The following is a 26,580-nucleotide window of genomic DNA, read 5'->3' on the forward strand; positions in this document are numbered from 1 at the left end:
GAGTTTTGGCAGTTGACTGAAAGAAACAAGTTTCAAAATAAAATAAAACAATCCAACATCAGGTACGGTACAGCGGAAGTGGTGAAAGTGGCATTTCCGGTCAGACCTAAAAGTAAAAGCCTTCAATTTAAGGGTTAAAAACAGCCAGGTCAGTGATTAAAGGTCAAAGTAGCGATGGTATGAACTATGATGAAATTTATATTTTTATATTTGGTTGAAAATATGATAAAGGTTATTTTAAAAAGAAACCAAGTGGAGTTTTGGCAGTTGACTGAAAGAACCAAGTTTCAAAATAAAATAAAACATTCCAACATCAGGTACGGTACAGCGGAAGTGGTGAAAGTGGCATTTCCGGTTAACCTAAAAGTAAAAGCCTTCAATTTAAGGGTTAAAAACAGCTAGGTCAGTGATTAAAGGTCAAAATAGAGATGGCATGAACTATGATGAAATTTATATTTTTGTATAATGTTCAAATTATGATAAGGATTATTTTAAAAAGAAACCAAGTAGAGTCTTGGCAGTTGACAGAAAGAAACAGGTTTCAAAATAAGATAAAATAATCTAACATCAGGTACGGTACAGCGGAAGTGGTGAAAGTGGCTTTTCCGGTTAGACCTAAAAGTAAAAGCCTTCAATTTAAGGGTTAAAAACAGCCAGGTCAGTGATTAAAGGTCAAAGTAGCGATGGTATGAACTATGATGAAATTTATATTTTTATATTTGGTTCAAAATATGATAAAGGTTATTTTAAAAAGAAACCAAGTGGAGTTTTGGCAGTTGACTGAAAGAAACAAGTTTCAAAATAAAATAAAACAATCCAACATCAGGTACGGTACAGCGGAAGTGGTGAAAGTGGCATTTCCGGTCAGACCTAAAAGTAAAAGCCTTCGATTTAAGGGGTAAAAACAGCCAGGTCAGTGATTAAAGGTCAAAGTAGAAATGGTATGAACTATGATGACATTTATATTTTTATATTTGGTTCAGAATATGATAAGGGTTATTTTAAAAAGAAATCAAGTGGAGTATTGGCAGTTGACTGAAAGAAACAAGTTTCAAAATAAAATACTACACTCCATGCCTTCCTTGCAGTAGTCAGAAACCTCTTGTTTATGGATGCAGGTATGGTACTACAGAGACAAAACAAAACATAAAGGACTTAGTTGTATTTATTTATTTAATGCCATCAAATGATACTATACATAATAAAATTGCTCCAATTTGAGAATTAGTAGTTGTTCAGCGGCACGGGTGGGCAGGGGAGCGCATCACAGAGTGGTCCGCATCCCACGAGTGACCCTCTGGGCAAGCTTCTGGATGACAGACACCAGATTCCTATGGCAACAGAGAGCAAACAAACTGATGGAGTGTAGGTGCTAGATCAGCAAATATGTACAAAAGGGATGCAAAAAAATGTTCATATTGTCACATTAGCATAGCCCTATATGTGCTTTCTCAGCATATAAACTGGAATTTGTCATAAAGATAATGCCAATAGTTCCACAGAAGGTTAGAAAACAAAAACATTTGAACTTATACCAAAATGGATACATAGATGATACAGCAGAGGATTGGGAGAATGTCATGTGGTCGGATGAAACCAAAATAGAACTTTTTGGTACAACCTCAACTCGTCGTGTTTGGTGGAAGAAGAATACTGAGTTTCATCCCAAGAACACCATACCTACTGTGAAGCTTGGGGGTGGAAACATCATGCTTTGGGGCTGTTTTTCTGCTAAGGGGACAGACGATTGATCCGTGTTAAGGAAAGAATGAATGGGGCCATATATCGTGAGATTTTGAGCCAAAACCTCCTTCCATCAGTGAGAGCTTTATATGGTTGACCAAACACTTATTTTCCACCATAATTTACAAATAAAAACTTTAAAATTCCTACAATGTGAAGTGTACGTATGATGAAAATTACAGACCTCTGTCATCATTTTAAGTGGGAGAACTTGCACAATCGGTGGCTGACTAAATACTTTTTTACCCCACTGTATATATATATATATATATATATATATATATATATATATATATATATATATATATATATACAGTATATACATATATTTAAAAATTTTGAAATGACCTGCTTATTTGGAGTAATATTAGAATTTGTGCCTTATTCATTCAATCCATTATTGATTAACGTGGACCCCGATTTAAACAAGTTAAAAAACTTATTCGGGTGTTACCATTTAGTGGTCAATTGTACGGAATATGTACTGAACTGTGCAATTTACTAATAAAAGTTTCAAGAATATGTACTGAACTGTGCAATTTACTAATAAAAGTTTCAATCAATCAATCAATCAATCAATCAAATCATTGATATATTATAATTTAACCATATTTTTAAAATGAGATATGATGAATTTTTTTTTTTTTAATATGAGGTGGCGACTTGAGGTGGCGACTTGTCCAGGGTGTACCCCGCCTTCCGCCCGATTGTAGCTGAGATAGGCGCCAGCGCCCCCCGCGACCCCGAAAGGGAATAAGCGGTAGAAAATGGATGGATGGATCCCTATGTGAGTTAAATATTTTGGGCTCCCGCAGTACCGTATATGGCCCATAGGTTGCCCATCCCTGACGCTATCTAACAAACATCGTCTCACCTGGGTCCCGCAGAGAGGCAGTTTTTCTTGTTGCGTTTGGGGTGTAGGCAGAAAAGCGAGGCCACACGTTGGACGCAGTACAACAAAATGGACAGGAGTCGTTTCCTTAATGTCATCTTCAAGCTGTAACACACACACACGCACACTCACACAAACACATTAAAACACACACAGTCAATGCAAAACAACATGAACCCAAACAAGCCCATGACAAAATCCATCACCTAGCTGATAAAAAAAAAATGTCTTCAGGATCTTGGCCTTGGTGTCCCCAGGAAAGAGGTGGTACAGGTGTAAACAGGCGCCCTCATAGTGCAACCACCACTGGGCACATTAACTGCTGACACAGCACTTTTAAAAAGGTCCCGAAACATCCAGCAGCAGTGAATAACATTCCAACATTGTGTGAAATCAGTCAGAGCTATTTTGGTGTGTTGGGTAATGAATCCAGAGGGGAGGCATGGCGGGATACGTGTGACCCGCTTTCGGGTGAGAAGGTGCCCATGTGGAGAAAGGTGGGGCGAGACCAGAACCACAAGCAGATGAAGCCAGAAAAGACAACATTTTTTGTTTGTTTTTTTACATATTTTAAATGCTGCAGCAGTAATATCATGCATGTTTTTTTACAGTGTCTGGCAACTATATATTTATTTTTATAAAGTTAATGTGTTTTCCATTGGTTGGCTTTAACAATGAACAGACAAAACATGTTATTTATAAGCAAAAAAGTGTGTTTTATTACAAGACTAAAGTTGTAATTATGAAAAAAAGTAAAGTACAAGATTATACATTTATTTAAGAAGCAGACATGTGTATTAAACATGTCCTTATAGAACAACAGGTAATTATTTTATGAGATTAAGGTTGTATTTTGAGGGGGGGTATTTGTAATTTTGTTGTCATATTGAAAGAAGGAAGTTGAAACTATGACAAAAAAAGGTCACAACTCACAATAGTACGAGGATTAACGTTTTACAATTTAAATGTGTTATTAAAAAACATAATAAAAAAAGGCAGACAATTAAAAGTAATGCTGTCATTTATAAAGAAGATATCACAGAAATATTTAAAAAATGTAATACTACATTATATATACAACAACTTTAGAATTCAAATGTAAAATATATTAAAAAAAAATATTGACATTTTTACAAAAACATATTTTAAAAAAAAACATTAAAAAAGCCAGCAAATTTGAAAGGAGTTGTAATCATGAGGGGGGAAAGGTCATAATAGTACAAGATTAAACTTTTAATTTAAAGAGAAGAAAAGTGTTGTATTAAAAAAGACTTGGGATTTATGAAGAAAAAAGTACAAATACTAAAAGAGTAAAGCTGTTATTTTAAGAGAATAAGAAATACATAAAACATTAACAAAATATTTTAATAGTACATTAGGTGTACACAAACATTCGAAATTACTGTAAATATAAAATAAAAATGAAAGCAAATGTTTTTTTTTTTGTTTCAGAAAACTGTATAAAGACTGGAGTAGAACAAAAAAAAAAAAAAGCCAGCAAATTTGTGGTTTATGACAAACTATTTGTAATAACTGTTTAAATGATTTTAGGACAACAAATACGTAATGTTCTGAAATCAAAGTTGGGACTTTAATAGCAAATAAGTAAAAATTATGAGAGTTAAGTGGTGAATTTCCAGAACAATATTCAGTATAAATAAATAATTACATTAAGCAAAAGGGCATACAAATAAATACATTAAAGACAATAAAAACCATAGCAACACTAGTTAAACATGTTTATATATATATATATATATATATTTATATTAATGTTTTATGTTTTAACAAGAACGTTTTTTATGTATTCCTACAGTTTTGACTGATTTTAGTGAGGCGTTTTGTGTGCGGGCGGAGGAAAAAGCATCATTAGCTGAATGTGTTTGTGAACCCGAGTGGAAAATAGTCCATCATGCCAGATGTCTCACTAGAGGTAAGGCGGGTGAACGTGAGTCTGCGGGCGACACGGTTTTGACTTTGACTAACAAGTCTGGCAAACCTGCTGCATTTCTTCATGACTGAATTACAACTGATTCAGTCGAAAAAGACAGATTTTATAAACTCACTTAGCTGATTAGAAGCTGAGGGTTGATAACGACTAGGCGAGCAGTGTGTGTGTGTGTGTGTGTGTGTGTGTGGGAGGAGACACAACAGACCTGTTGATAACGCTGCCAGTGTTTGAAAAGGACATGAGACAGACTTGGACCATGACCCTAAACGAGGTGAGACCGCGTGTGATGGGACTGATCCTGAGCGTGGCCTCATCCCTCATCATCTCCACCAACCTGCTGGTGGCCGTGGCTCTCCTCCGGCTCCTCCACAAGAAGAGCAGCCAGAGCTGGTGCTTCGTCCTCAACCTGGCGCTGGCCGACACCCTGGTGGGCGTGGCCATCACCGGCCTGGCCACCGAGGACCTCCACAGCAACGTTACATCGTCGACGTCGTTCCACCACCCTGCGACCAACGTCACCTGTCCTTCTCCTTCTTCTTCCCCGGGAAAGACCCGCTGTCTGATGCGGATGGCCTTCGTGATGTCACCCTGCACCGCGTCCATCCTGTCCATGTTTCTCATCTCGCTGGACCGCTACGCCGCCATCAAGGCGCCGCTGAGCTACTCCAGGTTGTCCGGAAAGGGGACGGCAGCGGCCTCGCTGGCGGCTCTGTGGGCTTGTTCGAACCTCATGGGGTTCTTGCCAGGTAAAACGATCACTTTCACATATTTTTTCTCTATATTTTTATTTATTCTCGATGATAATACACTTTAAAGTAGTCAGTGTTCAGCTTGTATAGCAATACTGTTGCCTGACTCGACATGCCCCCTTTGGTGTGACATCATCTACAGAACTGGAGTCCATTTCCCCGCATAGACATAACAACTATTATTTTGAATCACTTAATCGCATGTTTTTGTCACCCTGGTCGATTATTACTACAAAACTGATACGGTTAACATTATGCGCAAAAAAAACAACTAAAAGAATCGCTATTTTGTGCTCTTTCAGCATTTTCTTAAAGGCCTTCTGAAACCCACTACTACCGACCACCCAGTCTGATAGTTTATATATCAATGATGAAATATTAACATTGCAACACATGCCAATACGGCCTTTTTAGTTTACTAAATTGCAATTTTAAATTTCCCGGGAGTTTCTTCTTGAAAACGTCGCGTAATGATGACGTGTACGCTTGACGTCACGGGCTGTTATTAATATGAGCGCTGCGCTCACACACAGCTAAAAGTCGTCTGCTTTAACGGCATAATTACACAGTATTTTGGACATTTGTGTTGCTGAATCCTTTGCAATTTGTTCAATTAATATTGGAGAAGTCAAAGTAGAAAGATGAAGTTGGGAAGCTTTAGCCTTTAGCCACACAAACACACGGTGATTCCTTGTTTGAAATTCACAAAGGTGAAACTTTACTATGGATCACAGCGAACATGGATCCCAACCGAATGTCAACCAGCAGGTTTCGGTGAGAAAATTGTGGTAAAAAGTCGCTTCTTACCGGATATCAGCTGAGCTTGTGCCGTCCATAAAGCTGCCGTCGACTTCCCTGAGACACTGGGCGTCAACACACCCGTGGACACACCCCTCCGACTATTAGGTACTGTTAAACTCACTAAAACACTTGCAACACAATAGAAGGATAATGGATTACCCAGAATTATCCTAGTAAATGTGTCTAAAAACATCAGAATCCGTCCCAATGTAATCGCGTTTTTATTTTTTTTACTTTTAAATTTTTTTTTCTAGTCCGTCGCTATCAATATCCTCAAACACGAATCTTTCATCCTCGCTCAAATTAATGGGGAAATTGTCGTTTTCTCGGTCCAAATAGCTGTTTTTGTTGGAGGCTTTCATTAAAAACAATGTGAATATGTGAGGAGCCATCAACATGTGATGTCATCGTCTGCGACTTCCGAGAAAGGCAGGGCTTTTCTGTTAGCACCAAAAGTTGCGAACTTTATCGTCAATGTTCTCTATTAAATCCTTTCAGCAAAAATATGGCAATATCGCAAAATGATCAAGTATGACACATAGAATGAACCTGCTATCCCCGTTTGAATAAGAAAATCTCATTTCAGTAGGCCTTTAAGCATCTTGAGGAAAACATCAGTAGGAGAGGACGCAAAATAAAACACTAACAGTTTACCTTCTCATGTCTGCATGTTCTCTCTCGGTTTTTCTCCCCTTAAGGATCCTCCTGATTTTCAGGATTGCATTATACATTTTTTCCATCTAAACTCTGGCCAAAACCCTTTTTTACATATCCATCCATCCATTTTCTACCGCTTATTCCCTTTGGGGTCGTGGGGGGCGCTGGTGCCTATCTCAGCCACAATCGGGCGGAAGGCGGCGTACACCCTGGACAAGACGCCACCTCATCGCAGGGCCAACACAGATAGACAGACAACATTCACACACTAGGGCCAATTTAGTGTTGCCAATCAACCTATCCCCAGGTGCATGTCTTTGGAGGTTGGAGGAAGCCGGAGTACCCGGAGGGAACCCACGCATTCAAGGGGAGGACATGCAAACTCCACACAGAAAGATCCCAAGCCCGGGATTGAACCCAGGACCACTCAGGACCTTCGTATTGTGAGGCAGACACACTAACCCCTCTACCACCGTGCTGCCCATTTATATATATATATACAGTATATATATATATATATATATATATATATATATATATATATATATATATATATATATATATATATATATATATATCCATCCATCCATCCATCATCTTCCGCTTATCCGAGGTCGGGTCGCGGGGGCAGCAGCCTAAGCAGGGAAGCCCAGACTTCCCTATCTCCAGCCACTTCGTCTAGCTCTTCCCGGGGGATCCCGAGGCGTTCCCAGGCCAGCCGGGAGACATAGTCTTCCCAACGTGTCCTGGGTCTTCCCCGTGGCCTCCTACTAGCTGGACGTGCCCTAAACACATCCCTAGGGAGGCGTTCGGGTGGCATCCTGACCAGATGCCCGAACCACCTCATCTGGCTCCTCTCGATATATATATATATATATATATATATATATATATATATATATATATATATATATATATATATATATGTATATATATATATATATATATATATATATATATATATATATATATATATATATATATATATATATATATATATATATATATATATATATATATATATATATACATAATTTGTATTATCATTTTTCTCTAGCCCATCTATGAATCCATTTTCTGCCGCTTGTTACTCACAGGGTCTCCTAGCTGCTCAGGCAAATCATATAGTCTAAAAATACATTTTTACAACGATAACGTTACGTCATGACGTGCACGCTCTTTCAGTCAATTAATGCACCAGGGAAAAAAATGGCTAAAATGGCTATCTCCAGCCACTTCGTCTAGCTCTTCCCGGGGGATCCCGAGGCGTTCCCAGGCCAGCCGGGAGACATAGTCTTCCCAACGTGTCCTGGGTCTTCCCCGTGGCCTCCTACCGGTTGGACGTGCCCTAAACACATCCCTAGGGAGGCGTTCGGGTGGCATCCTGACCAGATGCCCGAACCACCTCATCTGGCTCCTCTCGATATATATATATATATATATATATATATATATATATATATATATATATATATATATATATATATATATATATATACATATATATATATATATATGTATATATATATATATATATATATATATATATATATATATATATATATATATATATATATATATATATACATATATATATATATATATATATACATAATTTGTATTATCATTTTTCTCTAGCCCATCTATGAATCCATTTTCTGCCGCTTGTTACTCACGGGGTCTCCTAGCTGCTCAGGCAAATCATATAGTCTAAAAATACATTTTTACAACGATAACGTTACGTCATGACGTGCACGCTCTTTCAGTCAATTAATGCACCAGGGAAAAAAATGGCTAAAAATCGGGGAAACGTAACATAGACTCCAAGTGTCGTATATTCTGCTGTATCCCAGCATTGATCACTGTGTAACGGATAAACCACAGAAACCTTGACTACATATATATATATATATATATATATATATATATATATATATATATATATATATATGTGTGTGTGATTTAAACAAGAATAGCTAAATAAATAAATCTATATATATATATATATATATAATATATATATATATATTTATATAATAATATATATGCATATACATATACAGTATATATATATCCATATAGCCCAGCCTCTGGCCAATTATTTTAACCCAACCCCTGATCTAAAACATCCCATCAGTCGGCATCCCAGTCAGAGCAATAATTGTACAGTAAGTGATTTTTTTTTCATGCTGGTGGTTGGTATTTCGGGTCTAGCACTTAGCAATTGAGCCACTTGCTGGATCTACTTATCTTTTAGCTTCTAAAACTTGTAGCTCATCCTCCTTATAATCAGGCTCTAAATATATAAGGCTCTGGATAATCTTTTGCCCCAAATAACTCTTTGTTGTCTCTCATGAAATCTGCCATCATCAGTAGCATTGTTGTTTTTATGTAAAATTAACACATAATTTCCCCATAATTCCGCTCTTTACTCCCTCAGTCATGGTCCGCCAGCTTCAGAGTGACGGCTACAGCGGCCTGTGCGCCTTCTTCTCCGTCATCTATCCGGCAGGCATCATCGTTTTGTTCAGTGTCTGCTTCTTCCCCGTCCTCTCCGTCTTCGTCTACATCTACATGGACATCCTGAAAATCGCCTGCAGCCACCAGCGGCAGATCTTCCAAATCAGCCAAGCAGGCTCTCGGACCATCAACAACCACAACCACAACAACAGCAGCGGAAGCAGCAGCGGCCCCCGCGGACGCCAGTATCCCCCCCAGCAGGCGAGGAGCCACTACTGGAGCCACGTCAAGGCCCTGAGGACGGTGGCCTTGTTGGTGGGCTGCTTCCTCACCCTCTGGTGCCCGTTTTTCGTGGTCAGCATCGTGCAGCTGCTGTGCGACAGCTGCGAGCTTATCGTGTTGCTGGAGAACCACCTGTGGCTCCTGGGGATGTCCAACTCGCTCATCAACCCATTGGTTTACGCTTGCTGGCAGAGGGAAGTGCGCACGCAGATCGCCGAGATGTTCGCGTGCTGCGCGGGCAGACGGTCCCCTGCTGGACCCGTCATGGAGGCATGGGACCTTTAGGAGACTTGAACTGGATGGAGATGCTGTTTTCAGAATTTGTGCTGACTCTTTAACTGGAAGCCTGTGTGCTTTATCTTAAGGCGTCGCTCTTCGCACGTCACGTTACAGTCATGGAAACGTCCCCGTTTGTTGAGGCTCATGATAAGTAAAGCTCCATTCCCCAGTTGTCCGCTCTACCAAGCAGACCATAAGGATGCTTTCTAGGTTGGGTTAGATACATATTGACATAAGTGCGACCGCAGGCTGCACTGTCTATATAATCTAATCAGCGGGGGCACGTTATGGGCCTAATTCACCCTCAGTTGCTGTTATACAAGTTCGTTTCCGCTGTGGACATTTGTGTTTTGTATTAGAGCGTGAGGGTCTTCATCATTCTCCAGGGCCAGGAACCCAAACTAATGGAGACAGAGCAGGGAGCTCCCACCTATTTAATGGTTTTTAAAGCCTTTTTAAAGGTACTTAATACTAATGTAATGCTCATGTCCTACTGCACATAGTTATTATTAGGGCTGTGAATCAATTCGATTAAGTTCCATTCTTGGGGATAACGATTCGATTCAGGATCGATTTAAAACTATTCTCTTTTCAAAATCAATATTTATTTATTAACATCGGGTGCCAGTTCTATGACGAACTACATCCCTCCATGAAACAGAAAAACAGTTCTAATACATTTTTGTATAACTTAAGGGGGAACATTATCACCAGAGCTATGTAAGCGTCAATATATACCTTGATGTTGCAGAAAAAAGACCATATATTTTTTTAACCGATTTCCGAACTCTAAATGGGTGAATTTTGGCGAATTAAACGCCTTTCTATTTATCGCTCTCGGAGCGATGACGTCAGAACGTGACGTCACCTAGGTAATAAAGCCGCCATTTTCTCAAACACATTACAAACACCGCGTCTCAGCTCTGTTATTTTCCGTTTTTTTTCGACTATTTTCTGGAACCTTGGAGACATCATGCCTCGTCGGTGTGTTGTCGGAGGGTGTAACAACACTAACAGGGAGGGATTCAAGTTGCACCAGTGGCCAAAAGATGCAAAAGTGGCAAGAAATTGGACGAAATTAGTTCAAAATACGAAGTTGTGGGGAAAGCCGACGAAATGGTCAGTCGTTTGTTCCGCACATTTTACAGACGAAAGCTATGCTACTACAGAGATGGCAAGATTGTGTGGATATCCTGCGACACTCAAATCAGATGCATTTCCAACGATAAAGTCAAAGAAATCTGCCGCCAGACCCCCATCGAATGTGCCGGAGTGTCTGCACATTTTACCGGCGGTGCTAAGGCAGACATGGCAGAGAGATGTATGGAAAACCCCCAGATGCATTTCCAACAATAAAGTCAACTAAATCACAAAGGTGAGTTTTGTTGATGTTGTTGACTTATGTGCTAATCAGACATATTTGGTGGCGGCATGACTGCCAGCTAATCGATGCTAACATGCTGTTTAGGCTAGCTGTATGTATATATGAAACTATATTTACATCCAGCGTTTCCCTCCACCCACATTTAATGCCAAACAAACACTTACCAATCGTTGGATTTAAGTTGATCCAGTGTCACAAGATGCGAAACTTCCGATCGTTGGTCTGCACATTTTACCGGCGATGCTAAGCCCAACATGGCCGAACCGCGTCAATAGCTATTCGCTCAATAGCTTCAGTTTCTTTTTCAATTTCGTTTTCGCTATCTGCCTCCATACTCCAACCATCCGTTTCAATACATACGTAATCTTTTGAATCGCTTAAGCCGCTGAAATCCGAGTGTGAATCCGAGCTAATGTCGCTATATCTTGCTGTGCTATCCGTATTGGCATCACTGGATGACGTCACAGGAAAATGGACGATGGCTTCACAGATAGCGAAAATCAGGCACTTTAAAGCTTTTTTTAGGGATATTCCGGGATGGGTAAAATTTTGAAAAAAACTTCAAAAAATAAAATAAACCACTGGGAACTGATTTTTATTGGTTTTAACCTTTCTGCAATTGTGATAATATTCCCCTTTAAAAGAAAACTGGTTTCGTTTGAAAAACATCCACCGAAGAATCATATCAAAGTTAAATACAAATAAGGCAACAGGATATTTAACACTCTTTTTGTTTTTAACTAAATCTGTACAGCAAATAGCTGGCTGAACAGGACAGATTAATTAATTTATATATATATATATATAAAACAATAATTTCTTATTTTGTTTTAATTGATTAAGAATTGTTAAAAGTAAGAATTCGAAACTGGATATTTTCGGACACTTAATAGTTAAAAGCATACAATTGTCTGTTTAGACAACATTGCAAGCATTTGACAATGATAATGTTGAATACTTTAAAAGTTTACATGAACTGTGGCCAAATTCAGCACTAATGTCCTCATAGAGCAGTGCCCTCCCAAAATACGGCCTGCGGAAAGTCCCAAATTTAAAAAATTTAAAATTTGTATTTATTTTCTTTTTTTTCATTATTATTTTTTTAAATCTGTCTTTTCTAATCCATTTTCTACCGATTGTTACTCTTGGTGTCTCCCATCAATAACGTGACATCATCGCGCTCGGAATATATATATATATATATATATATTAGACTTTTTATTGTCATTCCAAATTTGAACTTTACAGTACAAATGACAACGAAATTTTGTTGAATTAGCTCTTGGTAGTGCAGGACAAAAAAAATCAATAAGGTGCAGATATAAATAAAAAGATTACTGTACGGATAAATATATTGCACTTTTGCATATGCATCCAGGTTTATGGATGTATGTTATACTGTCTTTTTTATTCCAACTATATATATACTGTATATATATATATATATATACTGTATATATATATATATATATATATATATATATATATATATATATATATATATATATATCCATCCATCCATTTTCTACCGCTTATTCCCTTTTGGGGTCGCGGGGGGCGCTGGCGCCTATCTCAGCTACAATCGGGCGGAAGGCGGGGTACACCCTGGACGAGTCGCCACCTCATCGCAGGGCCAACACAGATAGACAGACAACATTCACACTCACATTCACACACTAGGGCCAATTTAGTGTTGCCAATCAACCTATCCCCAGGTGCATGTCTTTGGAAGTGGGAGGAAGCCGGAGTACCCGGTGGGAACCCACGCATTCACGGGGAGAACATGCAAACTCCACACAGGAAGATCCCGAGCCTGGATTTGAACCCAGGACTATATATATATATATATATATATATATATATATATATATATATATATATATGTATATATATGTATACATATGTATATAGTCGGGGTTTCTCTGTTTTTTCCGTTATACAGTGCTTAATACCGGGGTAGAGCGGTATATACGTCAGGGGGATTTTACCTGCGAAACAGGCTTGTAGGAATGATATAGCCTCTGTGTTTTTTCTGACCTAACATACATACATACATACATATACATATATATATATATATATATATATATATATATATATATATATATATATATATACACATATACATACATACCTACATACATACATACACAATATGTTTATAAATGATGTGTGTATGGTAGAAAAAGAATCGATATATGCTGTATATAAGTTTGTATGTGTAAGTATATATGTGTGTACATATATATATTTATTATAAATATGCATATAGCACACATCAAATTACCCTATTATTTTGATAAAGCAAAAATGAACTCATTTATTTAACATTAACAAGAATAACAAAACAGAAAACCAAAAAAAATACCTACTCTTTGTTTTGCAGGTTTATACCATTATGCATGGTGTTCAAACTGCAATCATCTGTGGCCCACAAAAAAAAAAAAAAAATTAAACACAACTTGTATTATTATTTTGCAGGATTAAGGCCACACTGAAAAAAAAGGGCAATGGTGGCCAGATCAATGTAAATATGTATAATAGTAAAGTAATATTTTTATCGGATTACACTAGCATGATGACATGGATATTTTTCAGTTAATTTTCATAATTTTTTTTTTTTTTTGTTGTATTGTTTTAATATATTGTAAATATTTTCATATTGTTTACAAACTCGGAAATAAGCTCTTTGGGGCTAAAATTCCGAAAGATTGGAATGAGAACCAATAGTTTTTGCTTTGGTACTTGGTTTTGCACTATCAACTTTATGTCTTGCTCAATTAACTGTATGTACATAGAAGGGATACATTTTGCATTATGTCGCTATTGTGATATCAAATACTGTTCACAAAGTGCGTTGATATAAAACACTTTAATTTTTTTTGTTTGCCCATAATGTTTTATTCTTAATATAACGATGATCAACAAAACAAAGGCAAAAATCACAAAATCATTCATTGATATTGCAAAAAAAAGTATCAATATCGGCAATACTGGCCTTGTATTTACTTGGTATCGGATGGATACCAAATTTTGTTGTGGCGCCATACATTAAATGTAGGTTGTTTTTTGTTTTCTTTTACTGAGTAATTAGATTTTATTAATATGACCAGTTAAAGGCCTACTGAAACCCACTACTACCGACCACGCAGTCTGATAGTTTATATATCAATGATGAAATATTAACAATGCAACACATGCAAATACGGCCTTTTTAGTTTACTAAATTGCAATTTTAAATTTCCAGCGGAGTTTCTTGTTGAAAACGTTGCGAAATGATGACGCGTGCGCGTGACGTCTACGAACTGTCAGGAAATATTAGCGCAACACTATTTGCGGCCAAAAGTCGTCTCTTTTCATCACGCAATTAAACAGTATTCTGGACATCTGTGTTGCTGAATCTTTTGCAATTTGTTCAATTAATAATGGAGAAGTCAAAGTAGAAAGATGGAGTTGGGAAGCTTTAGCCTTTAGCCACACAAACACACGATGATTCCTTGTTTAAAATTCCCGGAGGTGAAGCTTTACTATGGATCAGAGCGGTCAAGCGAACATGGTTCCCGACCACTTGTCAATTGGCAGGTTTCGGTGAGAAAATTGTGGTAAAAAGTCGCCTCTTACCGGAGATCAGCTGAGCTTGCGCCGTCCATGCAGATGACGTCAACTTTCCTCAGAGACAGGCCTCAAGACACCCGTGGACACACCCCTCCGACTATCAGGTACTATTTAATCTCACTAAACCACTAACAACACAATAGAAAGATAAGGGATTTCCCAGAATTATCCTAGTAAATGTGTTTAAAAACATCTGAATCCGTCCCAAGGCAATCGCCTTTTTTTAAAAAAACTTTATTTTTATTTTTTTTTTTTATAGTCCTTCGCTATCAATATCATCATCCACGAATCTTTCATCCTCGTTCAAATAGATGGGAAAATTGTCGTTTTCTCGGTCAGAATAGCTCTTGCTGCTGGAGGCTCCGATTATAAACAATGTGAGGACGTGAGGAGCCCTCACCCTTGTGACGTCATCGTCTGCGACTTCCGGTAAAGGCAAGGCTTTTTTATCAGCACCAAAAGTTGCGAACTTTATCGTCCATGTTCTCTACTAAATCCTTTCAGCAAAAATATGGCAATATCGCGAAATGATCAAGTATGACACATAGAATGGACCTGCTATCCCCGTTTAAATAAGAACATCTCATTTCAGTAGACCTTTAATGATTAGCAAGCAAAATTATAATCAATAATTATTTTGATTATTTATTATTCCATCATATCTTTACCTACATTGGATTGTTTTTTTTAATAAAGCGCCTTTCAATTTTTCTGGATGCTAAATGTCACGACCTGATGTCAGTAAGTGACAGGAATGCTAATAACATCATCATCATTGATCCATTTTCTACTGCTTGTCCCTCTCGGAGTTGCGGGGTTGCCAAAACCTATCCCAGCAGGGCCAACACACAGATAACATTCCCACTCACACACTAGGGACAATTTAGTGTTGCCAACTAGCCTATCCCCAGGTGCAATAAATCGATATTGAGACGTGGCAGGTGGAGGTAGATGTTGAGTGGGTTTCTGTGCGTGCGTGAGTTAGCTTTGTTTCTTCTTCTGCGTCCTCATGGGGCTGAAGAAAGGGTGCCACAGCGCCTCCTCCAGGGTGATGCGCCTGCTCACGTCGTACTCCAGCATGCAGCCGAGCAGGTCCAACAACTGCCGCTCGCCCTCGCTCTTCCTCTGCATGAGCTGTTGAGGGACAAGACGCACTCTTCCACTTCCTGTTGCTGCGGCTGATGATGAATGCCGGGGCCCCAAGTGAACCAACGCGTACCTTAAGAGGTTTGCAGTGTTTCCTAACATATTCGCCGGAGGGGCTGTTCTCGTCCAAGTCCAGTCGCTGGTTGTGTACGTAGTGTTGTTTACTGAACACAATAACATACACACACATGGGTACAAGACGAAGATGGCATCTTAGCATCTGACATTCCACTGCAATACTTGTGTCGTCATGTGTTCACCCGCGACCATGAGGCTTCATTTCCATTTAAAGCCTTCCATTTATTTTGGATGCTCGTTTGCATGATGATAAGGGCGCAAACTTTGAAGGGGAACATTATCACCAGACCTACGTAAGCGTCAATATATACCTTGATGTTGCAGAAAAAAGACCATATGTTTTTTTAACCGATTTCCGAACTCTAAAAGGGTGAATTTGGCGATTTAAACGCCTTTCAATTGTTCGCTGTCGGAGCGATGACCTTTCACCCGTGATGTCACAATGGGAAGCAATCCACCATTTTCTCAAACAAATTACACACACAAGTCAAATTAGCTGTTATTTTCCGTTTTTGCGACGGTTTACCGTACCTTGGAGTCATCATGCCTCGTCGGTGTGTTGTCGGACACGATCAGGGACGGATTCAAGTTGATTTACGTGGAGTGTGCATCGATTAGCACGGCATGCTAATCAAGGCTAACATGCTACTTAGGCTAGCTGTATGTACATATTGCACCGTTATGCCTCATTTGTAGCTATATTTGCATCCAGCCTTTCCCTCCACCCACATTTAATAAATGATAAATGATAAATGGGTTGTACTTGTATAGCGCTTTTCTACCTTCAAGGTACTCAAAGCGCTTTGACACTACTTCCACATTTACCCATTCACACACACATTCACACACTGATGGAGGGAGCTGCCATGCAAGGCGCTAACCAGCACCCATCAGGAGCAAGGGTGAAGTGTCTTGCTCAGGACACGACGGACGTGATGAGGTTGGTACTAGGTGGGGATTGAACCAGGGACCCTCGGGTTGCGCACGCCCACTCTCCCACTGCACCACGCCGTCCCTTAATGCCAAACAAACACATACCAATTGACGGATTTAAGTTGCACCGGTGTCAAAAGATGCGAAAGTCCCTCGTTTGGTCTGCACATTTTACCGGCGATGCTACGACAGACATGGCACAGAGATGGCAAGAATGTGTGGATATCCTGCGACACTCAAAGCAGATGCATTTCTAACGATAAAGTCAACGAAATCACAAAGGTGAGTTTTGTTGATGTTATTGACTTATGTGCTAATCAGACATATTTGGTCGCGGCATGACTGCCAGCTAATTGATGCTAACATGCTATTTAGGCTAGCTGTATGTACATTTGTAGCTATATTTGCATCCAGCCTTTCCCTCCACCCACATTTAATGCCAAACAAACACTTACCGAATCGACGGATTTAGGTTGCTCCAGTGGTTTGGTCAAAAGATGCAATCGTTGGTTAGAAGGCGATCGCCAAATAGCTTCAATAGCTATTTGCTCAATAGCTTCAGTTTCTTCTTCAATTTCGTTTTCGCTATCTGCCTCCACACTCCAACTATCCGTTTCAATACATGCGTAATCTGTTGAATCGCTTAAACCGCTGAAATCCGAGTTAATGTCGCTATATCTTGCTGGGCTATCCGCCATGTTTGTTTCTATGTGACGTCACAGGTAAATGGACGGTGGATTTACAGATAGGGAAAATCAGGCATTGATTCCATGATAGGTAAAATTTTGAAAAAAACTTTGAAAAATTAAATAAGCCACTGGGAACTGATTTTTATTGGTTTTAACGAGAAGGTTTTAAAAAAATGCCTGTAATTTGTTGCGGCTCTGCATGAACGGGGGATCGTTTTCAAAAATGCGTGTTCCTAAAGGAAAGTTGCCTATCTAGATGCTACAGGTTATTCATTCGGGGGCGCCATTACAATACCGTCAAGACCCATTATTATGTTAAAAATAATAATAATAATAATGGATTAGATTTTATATTGCGCTTTTCTATTGTTAGATACTCAAAGCGCTCACAGAGAAGTGGGAAACCATCATTCATTCACACCTGGTGGTGGTAAGCTACATTCGTAGCCACAGCTGCCCTGGGGTAGACTGATGGAAGCGAGGCTGCCAGTTTGTACCTACGGCCCCTCCGACCTCCACCAATCATTCATTCATCATTCATTCACCAGTGTGAGCGGCACCGGAGGCAAGGGTGAAGTGTTCTGACCAAGGACACAACGGCAGCGATTTGAAGGTCAACCTGGAACCCTCAGGTTTCTGGCATGGCTGCTCTACCCACTACGCCAGTGGTTCTCAACCTTTTTTCAGTGATGTACCCCCGTGAACATTTTTTTTAATTCAAGTACCCCCTAATCAGAGCAAAGCATTTTTCGTTGAAAAAAAGAGATAAAAATGTAAAACACAGCACTATGTCATCAGTTTCTGATATATTAAATTGTATAACAGTGCAAAATATTGCTCATTTGTAGTGGTCTTTCATGAACTATTTGGAAAAAAATATATAAAAATAACTAATAAATAAAGATTCCTACACATAGAAGTAATCATCAACTTAGAGTGCCCTCTTTGGGGATTGTAATGTAACATGACATCTGGATTCATGAACTTAATTCTAAAAATTTCTTCACAAAAAAAGAAATCTTTAACATCAATATTTATGGAACATGTCCACAAAAAATATAGCTGTCAACAGTGAATATCGCAATGTTACATTTCTTTTCACAGTTTATGAGCTTAAATTCTTATTTTGTTGAAGTATTATTCAATAAATATATTTATAAAGGATTTTTGAATTGTTGCTATTTTTACAATATTTAAAAAAAATCTCACGTACCCGTTGGCATACCTTCAAGTACCCCCAGGGGTACGCGTACCCCCATTTGAGAACCACTGCACTACGCCATACCGCCCCCTTCCACCGCATCTAAAATAGCGGTGGAAGTTATTTCAATGCAAAAGGCCACAAATCTGTTCGCAGGCGTCCCTCACAGATCTGTTCTGTGCACTTTTTAGATTCTTAATCACAAAAAATGTTTTTAGGAGCAGGCTTAAGACCCACTTTTTTGATTTGGCTTTTACCTGATATTAATTATTTTATTGAAGTCATTTGTATTTTAATTGTTATCCTATTAGTTATGCAATATTTTTTTTAGGTATATTTGTTTATTATTTATTTATTGTATATTAATTTTATTTTTAGATTTTTATTAATCTTCACGTGTCTTACTTGAATTTTATTCTTTATCGCTACTCATGGTTCTTACTATTTTACAAGTTTTATTATTTTTATTTTCCAACGTTCCTCAGATGAGCCATCTGCCTCAGGGGTTATCGGCCGTGCTTGTGGAGGCGCCTTTGTGTCAGCGTCCAGGTGGCCATGGTCTGATGACCTCCTGGTGCAGATGGCTCCTGTGATAGTGTTTTCTCACATGTCTCCTCTGTACTCAGCCATGCAATCATTGGTCCATATACTTGCATGTATGTTGTGTGTGTGTGTGTTTGTATTTGGTATCTGTGTCCGTGCGTACGTATGTGATAATGGGGGGTATGGTTCGCCGGGGTATGTTTTTAACTTTGTAAAGCACTTTGAATTGCATTTCTTTTATGTATGAAAAGCATTTAATGTATAAATTACGTTTGATTGATGATTGATACAAAAGGGACTTGGACTTAGCTGTATGTGGATGACGCTGTCATTTATGTGTATGTTTAAAGTGACGAATTGATTTGCAGTTATCATATTCAAATGTTCTTAAACTGTTCCTACACAAGGATTAAAAACATTTGTGTGACCTGGTGAGTTTCAGCAGGTGCGGAGGGATTGGTCCTATGATTTTCTCCATCATGGCTAGATGTTCTTTACTGTCGTGCGTCTGAAACAAAGAGCACAAAAGATGCAGCCATCGTTACCATTTCTGGGACAATCTGGACGAAAAACACCAGTAAATTGAGGAAGTTTTACAATAGGAGTGATAAGGTGTCGGACAGGCCTCTGCAATTATTTTGACCCGGGCGCCAAATTTAAAGAAAAACATGTGTCTGGGGGCCGGTATATCTGATTTTTAGGAACACTAATACAAAAACCTCAAAATAATGTCTCATTGAATTCTAAAAACGTTATGACAGACCGCTTAAAAAAATGGAAGGGAATTAAAATTGTTTTTAATAGAATGGGACATCCAGGATGTACATGAAAATAAAGAATTTGGGATTTACAATATTAACTATGACCGATAAAACACTGAATATTGACCACACATGAACTTAACACTGCCTCTTGACCGACATATTTTACAAACAAGGGAAACGAAACAAAAACGAAACAAACACATGCAGCGAAATATGAACGTGAAGGGTAAATAAATAAAAAAAAAAACACCTGTAATCGGATACATCTGATACATCTTTAAGCTTTAGAACTTTGCTGTAAAAATCTCCTTCCGCGTCTGTCCAGCCGCTTTTGAAACACTGTGGAAACGCTTCCACCCACACTGCTTGGTGCCTCGTCTGAGCTGCTGAGACTTATATTACCATAGTAACTAGTATATCATGCAAAAGCGCAGATTCCAACCACTGAAACACTTTGTATAGTTCAAGACTACGGTCATTTGAAAACATCACTGCACATGATAATAGAGCAGCTACAGTTTCGATCTTGAAGATCTAAAAAAAAATGATTTAGGAATGTTTGGCGGGCCAGATTGATTAACTCATTGGCCTGTATGCAGCCCCTGGGCCTTAATTTGTCTAAATCTGGTGTAGGATATGGTACCGGGAAGAGTGTCTGTCCAAGATAGTACTCCATGAGAACGCAGGCCAAACTCCAAACGTCACATGACTGATTCCAGCCGAGATCTGACCACAAAACACAACATGTATTATCATAAGATGAATTATTAAGCATAAATGTTTGTGTGCATCTGTTTACCTAGTATGATCTCCGGAGCTCGATAGTGGCGAGTTGACACGAGCGATTGATGGTGTTCATAGTCGAACGTGGCAGTTCCGAAATCCACCACTTTAACGTCCAGACTCCTCATCCTCCTTTCGTCACGTTTCTGATGCGTACAAATGCAGTAAAGACGTCAGGTGTTACTATCATACTGGGCAGAGCAAGACCTTTACCGTGTCATTGTTGTACTCTAGTTTGTAGTCAGAGCACACAAACAGGATGTTCTCTGGTTTTAGGTCAGTGTGGGTCAACTTATTACGATGCAGGACTGTAACAAAAAAAAATCAACATCAAATTCTTTCCAGGCTGTCCCAATTTCTGACAAACACTCCCCACTGACAGCTGACGGCTTTAAAGATCTGGAATGCCATGTCTTGGATCTGGTCCACGCTGTATGGCAGGAAGTCAGTCTGCCGAAGGACCTCATAGGTGCTGAGGCCCAGCAGTTCAAACACCATACACACGTGGCCTTGGTGCTCGAACCACTCCAGCATCCGGACACAGGCGCTGACATACGCCAAGAGAATTATTTTTAAAGAAAACATCACACATTTTTATCTCTTCCGAAGTTGTCCTTACAATCTGTTGTCGTCGTCCAACATGTTGATCTCTTCCAGGACTGTGATCTCGGACTTTGCCACTTCACGGAAGCTTTCGAACTTCCGCACAATCTTCACTGCTGCACGCAAGCCCCTGTGATAGAAAAAAAACACATTGCAGATGCTGCAAGGATGGATCCTTGTATCGTAATTTATGGACTATATAGTGCACCTAAAAATAAACCGCACCTACTTAAATTTTTTTCTCATTTTATTTTTTACATACACTAGAGGTCAAAAGTTTGGACACACCTTGTCATCTCAATGTGTTTTCTTTCTTTTCATGGCTATTCACCTTGTAAATTGTCACTGAAGGCATTAAAACTTGGACACTTGTGAAGTGAAAACCATTTCAGGCGATTACCTCTTGAAGGTCATCCTGAGAATGCCAAGAGTGTGCAAAGCAGTAGTCAGACCAAAGGGTGGCTATTTTGAAGAAACTAGAACACAAAACATGTGTTCAGTTATTTCAACTTTTTTGTTAAGTACATAACTCCACATGTGTTCATTCATGATTTTGATGCCTTCAGTGACAATCTACAATGTAAATAGTCATGAAAATAAAGACAATGCATTGAATGAGAAGGTGTGTCCAAACTTTTGGCCTGTACTGTACATATATGGCCCATACGTTTATAAGTCACAGGTGTACACATTGAAACATGAAATATTTAAACAGGCGCTTTTGTTTATCACACAAATTCAAGAAAAGTGGTCTACCGGAGAAGTCACTGAGAACTATCTTCATCTTCCTCCTCTTCCTGCGTATTGAAACCCCTTAAGTTGTCTTCTCTGGTGTCATTGAACAGACTAAGAATTGCTTCGTTCGACATTTTCTCAGCCTCGATTTCACTTTCACTTTCGCCTCAAGGCCAATTCGCTTCTGAGCTTGTGCCGTCTTCTTTAACATGCAGCAGTCCAACCTTTCGAAACCCGTTGGTGTAAATTGATTTTTTTGACACTGTGCCACCAGACTTGGGCAAAAGTTGTTTTGCACATTCGAACGTTTTTTGTGAATGTTTTCTCGCCGATAGTCATCCAAGCCTCCCACTCATAATGGAGTGTGACCAGTTTCGGCAATATCGGTGGTTCTGATATGAATGGGGCCACATTTATTGGTGGCATAAAGCTTGTGAACCGGGGCAAAATACATGATTTAGGGGCATTATTCTATAAGCCAGGGGTGTCAAATGTATGGTCCATGGGCCAGATCAGGCCTGTGAACAGGTTTTATCTGGCCCACGGGATAGAGTTTGTTATGTATAAAAATGAGCCACAAATTTTGAAAGATAGAAATTGCTGTTCTAAATGTGTCCACTAGATGTCGTAATAGCAATATGTTGTATATTTGTAGATTATGCTACATATGTAAAAAAATAAACCACATGTTAGTAAACCAGTCGAGGAAAATGAGCAAGCTACATAAATAACATCCTTCAATTTGATTTTGATATTATTTTTTTTGTCTTGATAGATTGAAAATTAACACCAATGAGTTAATTGGTGAACACTATCACATAATTTATTCAGAAAGCATAAATAACGACAAATAAAGATAAAATACATTTAACCGCAGCACGTAAGTGTAAAAAAACAACAAAATAAATCAAATTTAAACAAAAAAATTACTTTTAAGTTATCGTGCCATGATTTGACCAGTCCGACCCACTTAGGAGTAGGTTTTTCTACATGTGGCCCCCCAACTAAAATGAGTTTGACACCCCTGGTGTAAGCCAATGTTTCCTAATCATAGGTCCATTGTTGGGCCGTGAGCGTCCCCTAGAGGGGTGCCAAAAAAATTATTGTTCTTTTTAGCTGTGTTCCGTGTGGGCCACAGCGGTACTCAGTTGTAATACATTTTTTCCACCATTGATTGGTTGATTGATTGAAACTTTTATTAGTAGATTGCACAGTACAGTACATATTCCGTACACTTGACCACTAAATGGTAACACCCGAATAAGTTTTTCAACTTGTTTAAGTCGTGGTCCACGTTAATCAAGTCATGGTATTTCACTTGTAGCAGTAATGACACAGAAGTGTGGCCCTTAAGTCATAGAAAAGTTTCTTAAGCGCAAAAATTATGACTAAAGTGGTGAAGCAGTTTTTTTCATTGGCACTTAAATTTTCTGACAGTTTATTTAAGAAGCGTATATAATATTAATAATTCAATTATTTTAGTACTGCGAAATCCCTTATGCAGTATATTTGGTTGGTACTTATTGACCAGACTGACCTAAGCCTAAGGTGTATGTGTTGAATAAAATACTGATCTTAGTGTTTAACACATGGTTTCATGTCAGGATGGCCGAGCGGTCTATGGCGCTACGTTCAGGTCATAGTCTACTCTGGATATACCAGGAATTGATTAACGTGGACCCCGACTTAAACAAGTTGAAAAACTTATTCGGGTGTTACCATTTAGTGGTCAATTGTACGGAATATGTACTGTACTGTGCAATCTACTAATCAAAGTATCAATCAATCAATCAATCAGTATAATTTGACAAAGTTTATACTGTTAAACTGTGTGCAAGTTAGATATAATTATTTAATACCATTAAATTCAAGCGTAAGATTACAAATTTATGGTAATATTTCGGTGGCTCCTCTGAGTGGAAAAGTTGTGCCTCAGTGTCAAAAAGATTAGGAACTCCTAGAGTAGCCGCATAATTCAAGAAACTGGAAAAGGGTTGCGGCTTATAATTTGGAAATTACGGTAGATTTACTCAATATTTGTACTTGCTTATTGTTAGCTAAAAAACCTACGGGGCTACTAAAGCCTATTGGAGGGCCCAAACAGGATCCTGTAGGCTGAAAGATTTTTATGGAACCTTCTATTGCGTGTTGCACATAGGGATGTAACGATTATTACCGTTTCTAATTTTAATTATTACAGAACCGCATCTGATTACCACACTGTGAAATATTTGTGGCGATACTGCTCATTTCCTGGAGAAGTAGCTGGCTTCAATGCAATCATGAATACAAGACACATTGTGAAGCACATTCAACAATATTCTGATAATAATGGACCGTGATATGAGAATATCATACCGTTACATACCTAGTAGTGCCTCACACAAAAAAGGAAACTAGAAGTCTTGTTTAGAACCGGGCCTCATTTGTTTCATCTGGGATTCCTCAACAACCAAAAAGGTAAAGCCCCTTAATTACCGATTGTACCAAAAAAGTAGCTTACTTGTCACGATCAATACATTCCACAACCTTTCCAAAGGCACCTGCTCCCAGTGTAGAGACCACCTCATCTGGGGAACAAACACACATTTAATGACAGGACTGTTGGCTCCACAATTTGGGTTCATTTGGCCAAAGACCAAAAAAGTCACATACAGCGTTCCTCAAGCAGGAGGCCAATGTGGTAGACCAGGTGACCCTCTTCTTCTCCATAGTCGCAGGTCTGACCAGCTTGACTTCTTCGAACCTCGTCGTCATCGCTACCAAGGTAAGTTGACTCGAGCTGGAACCAAAGGGGGCGATACTTGAAACCGGAAACGTGCTAACCATCCGAGCGGCGTTCTATTACTCACCCACACCTTATTATTTATGGCTCATTTTTAGTGCAATGTTATCTTAAGCATGTATTAAAAGGGTGCTGCTTTCAAAGTATTCTCCTTTTTTTTTTTTTAAACCAAAATTAGTTTAATGTTTTTATTTGGTTCTGCCAAGGTAGGTGTTTGGAAGATGAGGAAGATCTAGACCAGGGGTGTCAAACTCATTTTAGATGGGGGCCACATGGAGGGAAATCTACTTCCAAGTGGGCCGGACTGGTAAAATCACGGCACGATAACTTAAAAATAAAAGACAACTTCGGATTGTTTTCTTTGTTTAAAAATAGATTAAGCCCATTCTGAAAATTTACAAATCATAATGTTAGTTTTTTTTTTACACTCACATGTTGCGGTTAATGGCATTCTATCTGTATTTATCGTTATTCATACTTTCTGAATAAATGATGTGATAATGTTCATCAGTCAACTCATCTGTGTTAATTTTCAATCTATCAAGATAAAATAATAATATCATGATCAAATTACAGGATGTTTTTTTATGTAGTTTGCTCATTTTCGTCGACTGGTGCACTAACATCATGTGGTTTATTTTGTTTACATCAGGGGTCACCAACCTTTTTGAAACCAAGAGCTACTTCTTGGGTACTGATTAATGCGAAGGGCTACCAGTTTGATACACACTTAAATAAATTGCCAGAAATAGCCAATTTGCTCAATTTACCTTTAACTCTATGTTATTATTAATAATTAATGATATTTATCTTTGTGGAAACACTGATCATCTTAATGATTTCTCACAATAAATATGTATTTTTAATGACATGTTTTAAGAAAGTTAAAAACCAAACTGCACTTTGTTAGAATATATAACAAATTGGACCAGGCTGTATTTCTAACAAAGACAAATCATTATTTCTTCTAGATTTTCCAAAACAAAAATTTTAAAAGAAATTCAAAAGACTTTGAAATAAGATTTAAATTGGATTCTACAGATTTTTCTAGATTTGCCAGAATATTTTTTTGGAATTTTAATCATAATAAGTTTGAACAAATATTTCACAAATATTATTCGTCAAAAAAACAGCAGCTAAAATGAAAAATCAAATTAAAATGTATTTATTATTCTTTACAATAAAAAAAATATATATTTGCTAGAATATTGAATTAAATTGTCAGGAAAGAAGAGGAAGAAATTTAAAAGGTAAAAAGGTATGTGTTTAAAAATCCAAAAATCCTTTTTAAGGTTGTGTTTTTTCCTCTAAAATTGTCTTTCTGAAAGTTATAAGAAGCAAAGTAAACAAATAAATTAATTTATTTAAACAAGTGAAGACCAAGTCTTTAAAATATTTTCTTGGATTTTCAAATTCTATTTGAGTTTTGTCTCTCTTAGAATTAAAAATGTCGAGCAAAGCAAGCCCAGCTTGCTAATAAATATTTACAATTTAAAAAATAGAGGCA

At 38.3% G+C, this 26,580-nt stretch overlaps 2 protein-coding genes and 1 long non-coding RNA gene across 6 annotated transcripts in view; 1 reads left to right on the forward strand and 2 right to left on the reverse strand.

The window, feature by feature from the left end:
- Positions 1-1,166: 1,166 nt before the first annotated feature.
- LOC133550593 (uncharacterized) lies at positions 1,167-3,822 on the reverse strand. The gene is made up of 3 exons (XR_009806329.1): positions 2,842-3,822; positions 2,618-2,740; positions 1,167-1,331 (listed from the first exon to the last, which is right to left on the reverse strand). It is a non-coding gene; the product is annotated as an uncharacterized LOC133550593 (long non-coding RNA).
- A 1,038-nt stretch (positions 3,823-4,860) lies between these two features.
- LOC133550456 (glucose-dependent insulinotropic receptor) lies at positions 4,861-9,820 on the forward strand. The gene is made up of 2 exons (XM_061896439.1): positions 4,861-5,332; positions 9,234-9,820. Exons 1-2 carry the CDS (start codon positions 4,873-4,875, stop codon positions 9,818-9,820), a joined length of 1,047 nt encoding a protein of 348 aa, XP_061752423.1. The 5' UTR covers positions 4,861-4,872.
- Positions 9,821-14,055: 4,235 nt separating this feature from the next.
- Positions 14,056-26,580, reverse strand: part of LOC133551775 (dual specificity protein kinase CLK1-like) — a 28,760-nt gene continuing 16,235 nt past the window's right edge. For all 4 annotated transcript variants that reach the window (XM_061898845.1, XM_061898843.1, XM_061898846.1 and 1 more), the window contains exons 4-13: positions 24,944-25,070; positions 24,792-24,858; positions 21,570-21,683; positions 21,331-21,497; positions 21,164-21,258; positions 20,967-21,096; positions 20,811-20,893; positions 19,832-19,911; positions 16,033-16,123; positions 14,056-15,947 (exon numbers count right to left, since the gene is read on the reverse strand). In XM_061898845.1, the coding sequence (XP_061754829.1) occupies positions 15,795-15,947; positions 16,033-16,123; positions 19,832-19,911; positions 20,811-20,893; positions 20,967-21,096; positions 21,164-21,258; positions 21,331-21,497; positions 21,570-21,683; positions 24,792-24,858; positions 24,944-25,070 (1,107 nt within the window). In that variant the 3' untranslated portion in view covers positions 14,056-15,794. The remainder of the gene's footprint in view (positions 15,948-16,032; positions 16,124-19,831; positions 19,912-20,810; positions 20,894-20,966; positions 21,097-21,163; positions 21,259-21,330; positions 21,498-21,569; positions 21,684-24,791; positions 24,859-24,943; positions 25,071-26,580) is intronic.

Source organism: Nerophis ophidion, linkage group LG04 (assembly GCF_033978795.1).
Source record: "Nerophis ophidion isolate RoL-2023_Sa linkage group LG04, RoL_Noph_v1.0, whole genome shotgun sequence".
Taxonomy (NCBI): domain Eukaryota; kingdom Metazoa; phylum Chordata; class Actinopteri; order Syngnathiformes; family Syngnathidae; genus Nerophis; species Nerophis ophidion.

Coding starts and splice junctions, on each gene's coding strand:
- LOC133550456 (XM_061896439.1), top strand. CDS start 4,873: ATGGGACTGATCCTGAGCGTGGCCTCATCCCTCATCATCTCCACCAAC. Junction 5,333..9,233: donor CCTCATGGGGTTCTTGCCAG/GTAAAACGATCA, acceptor TTACTCCCTCAG/TCATGGTCCGCCAGCTTCAG.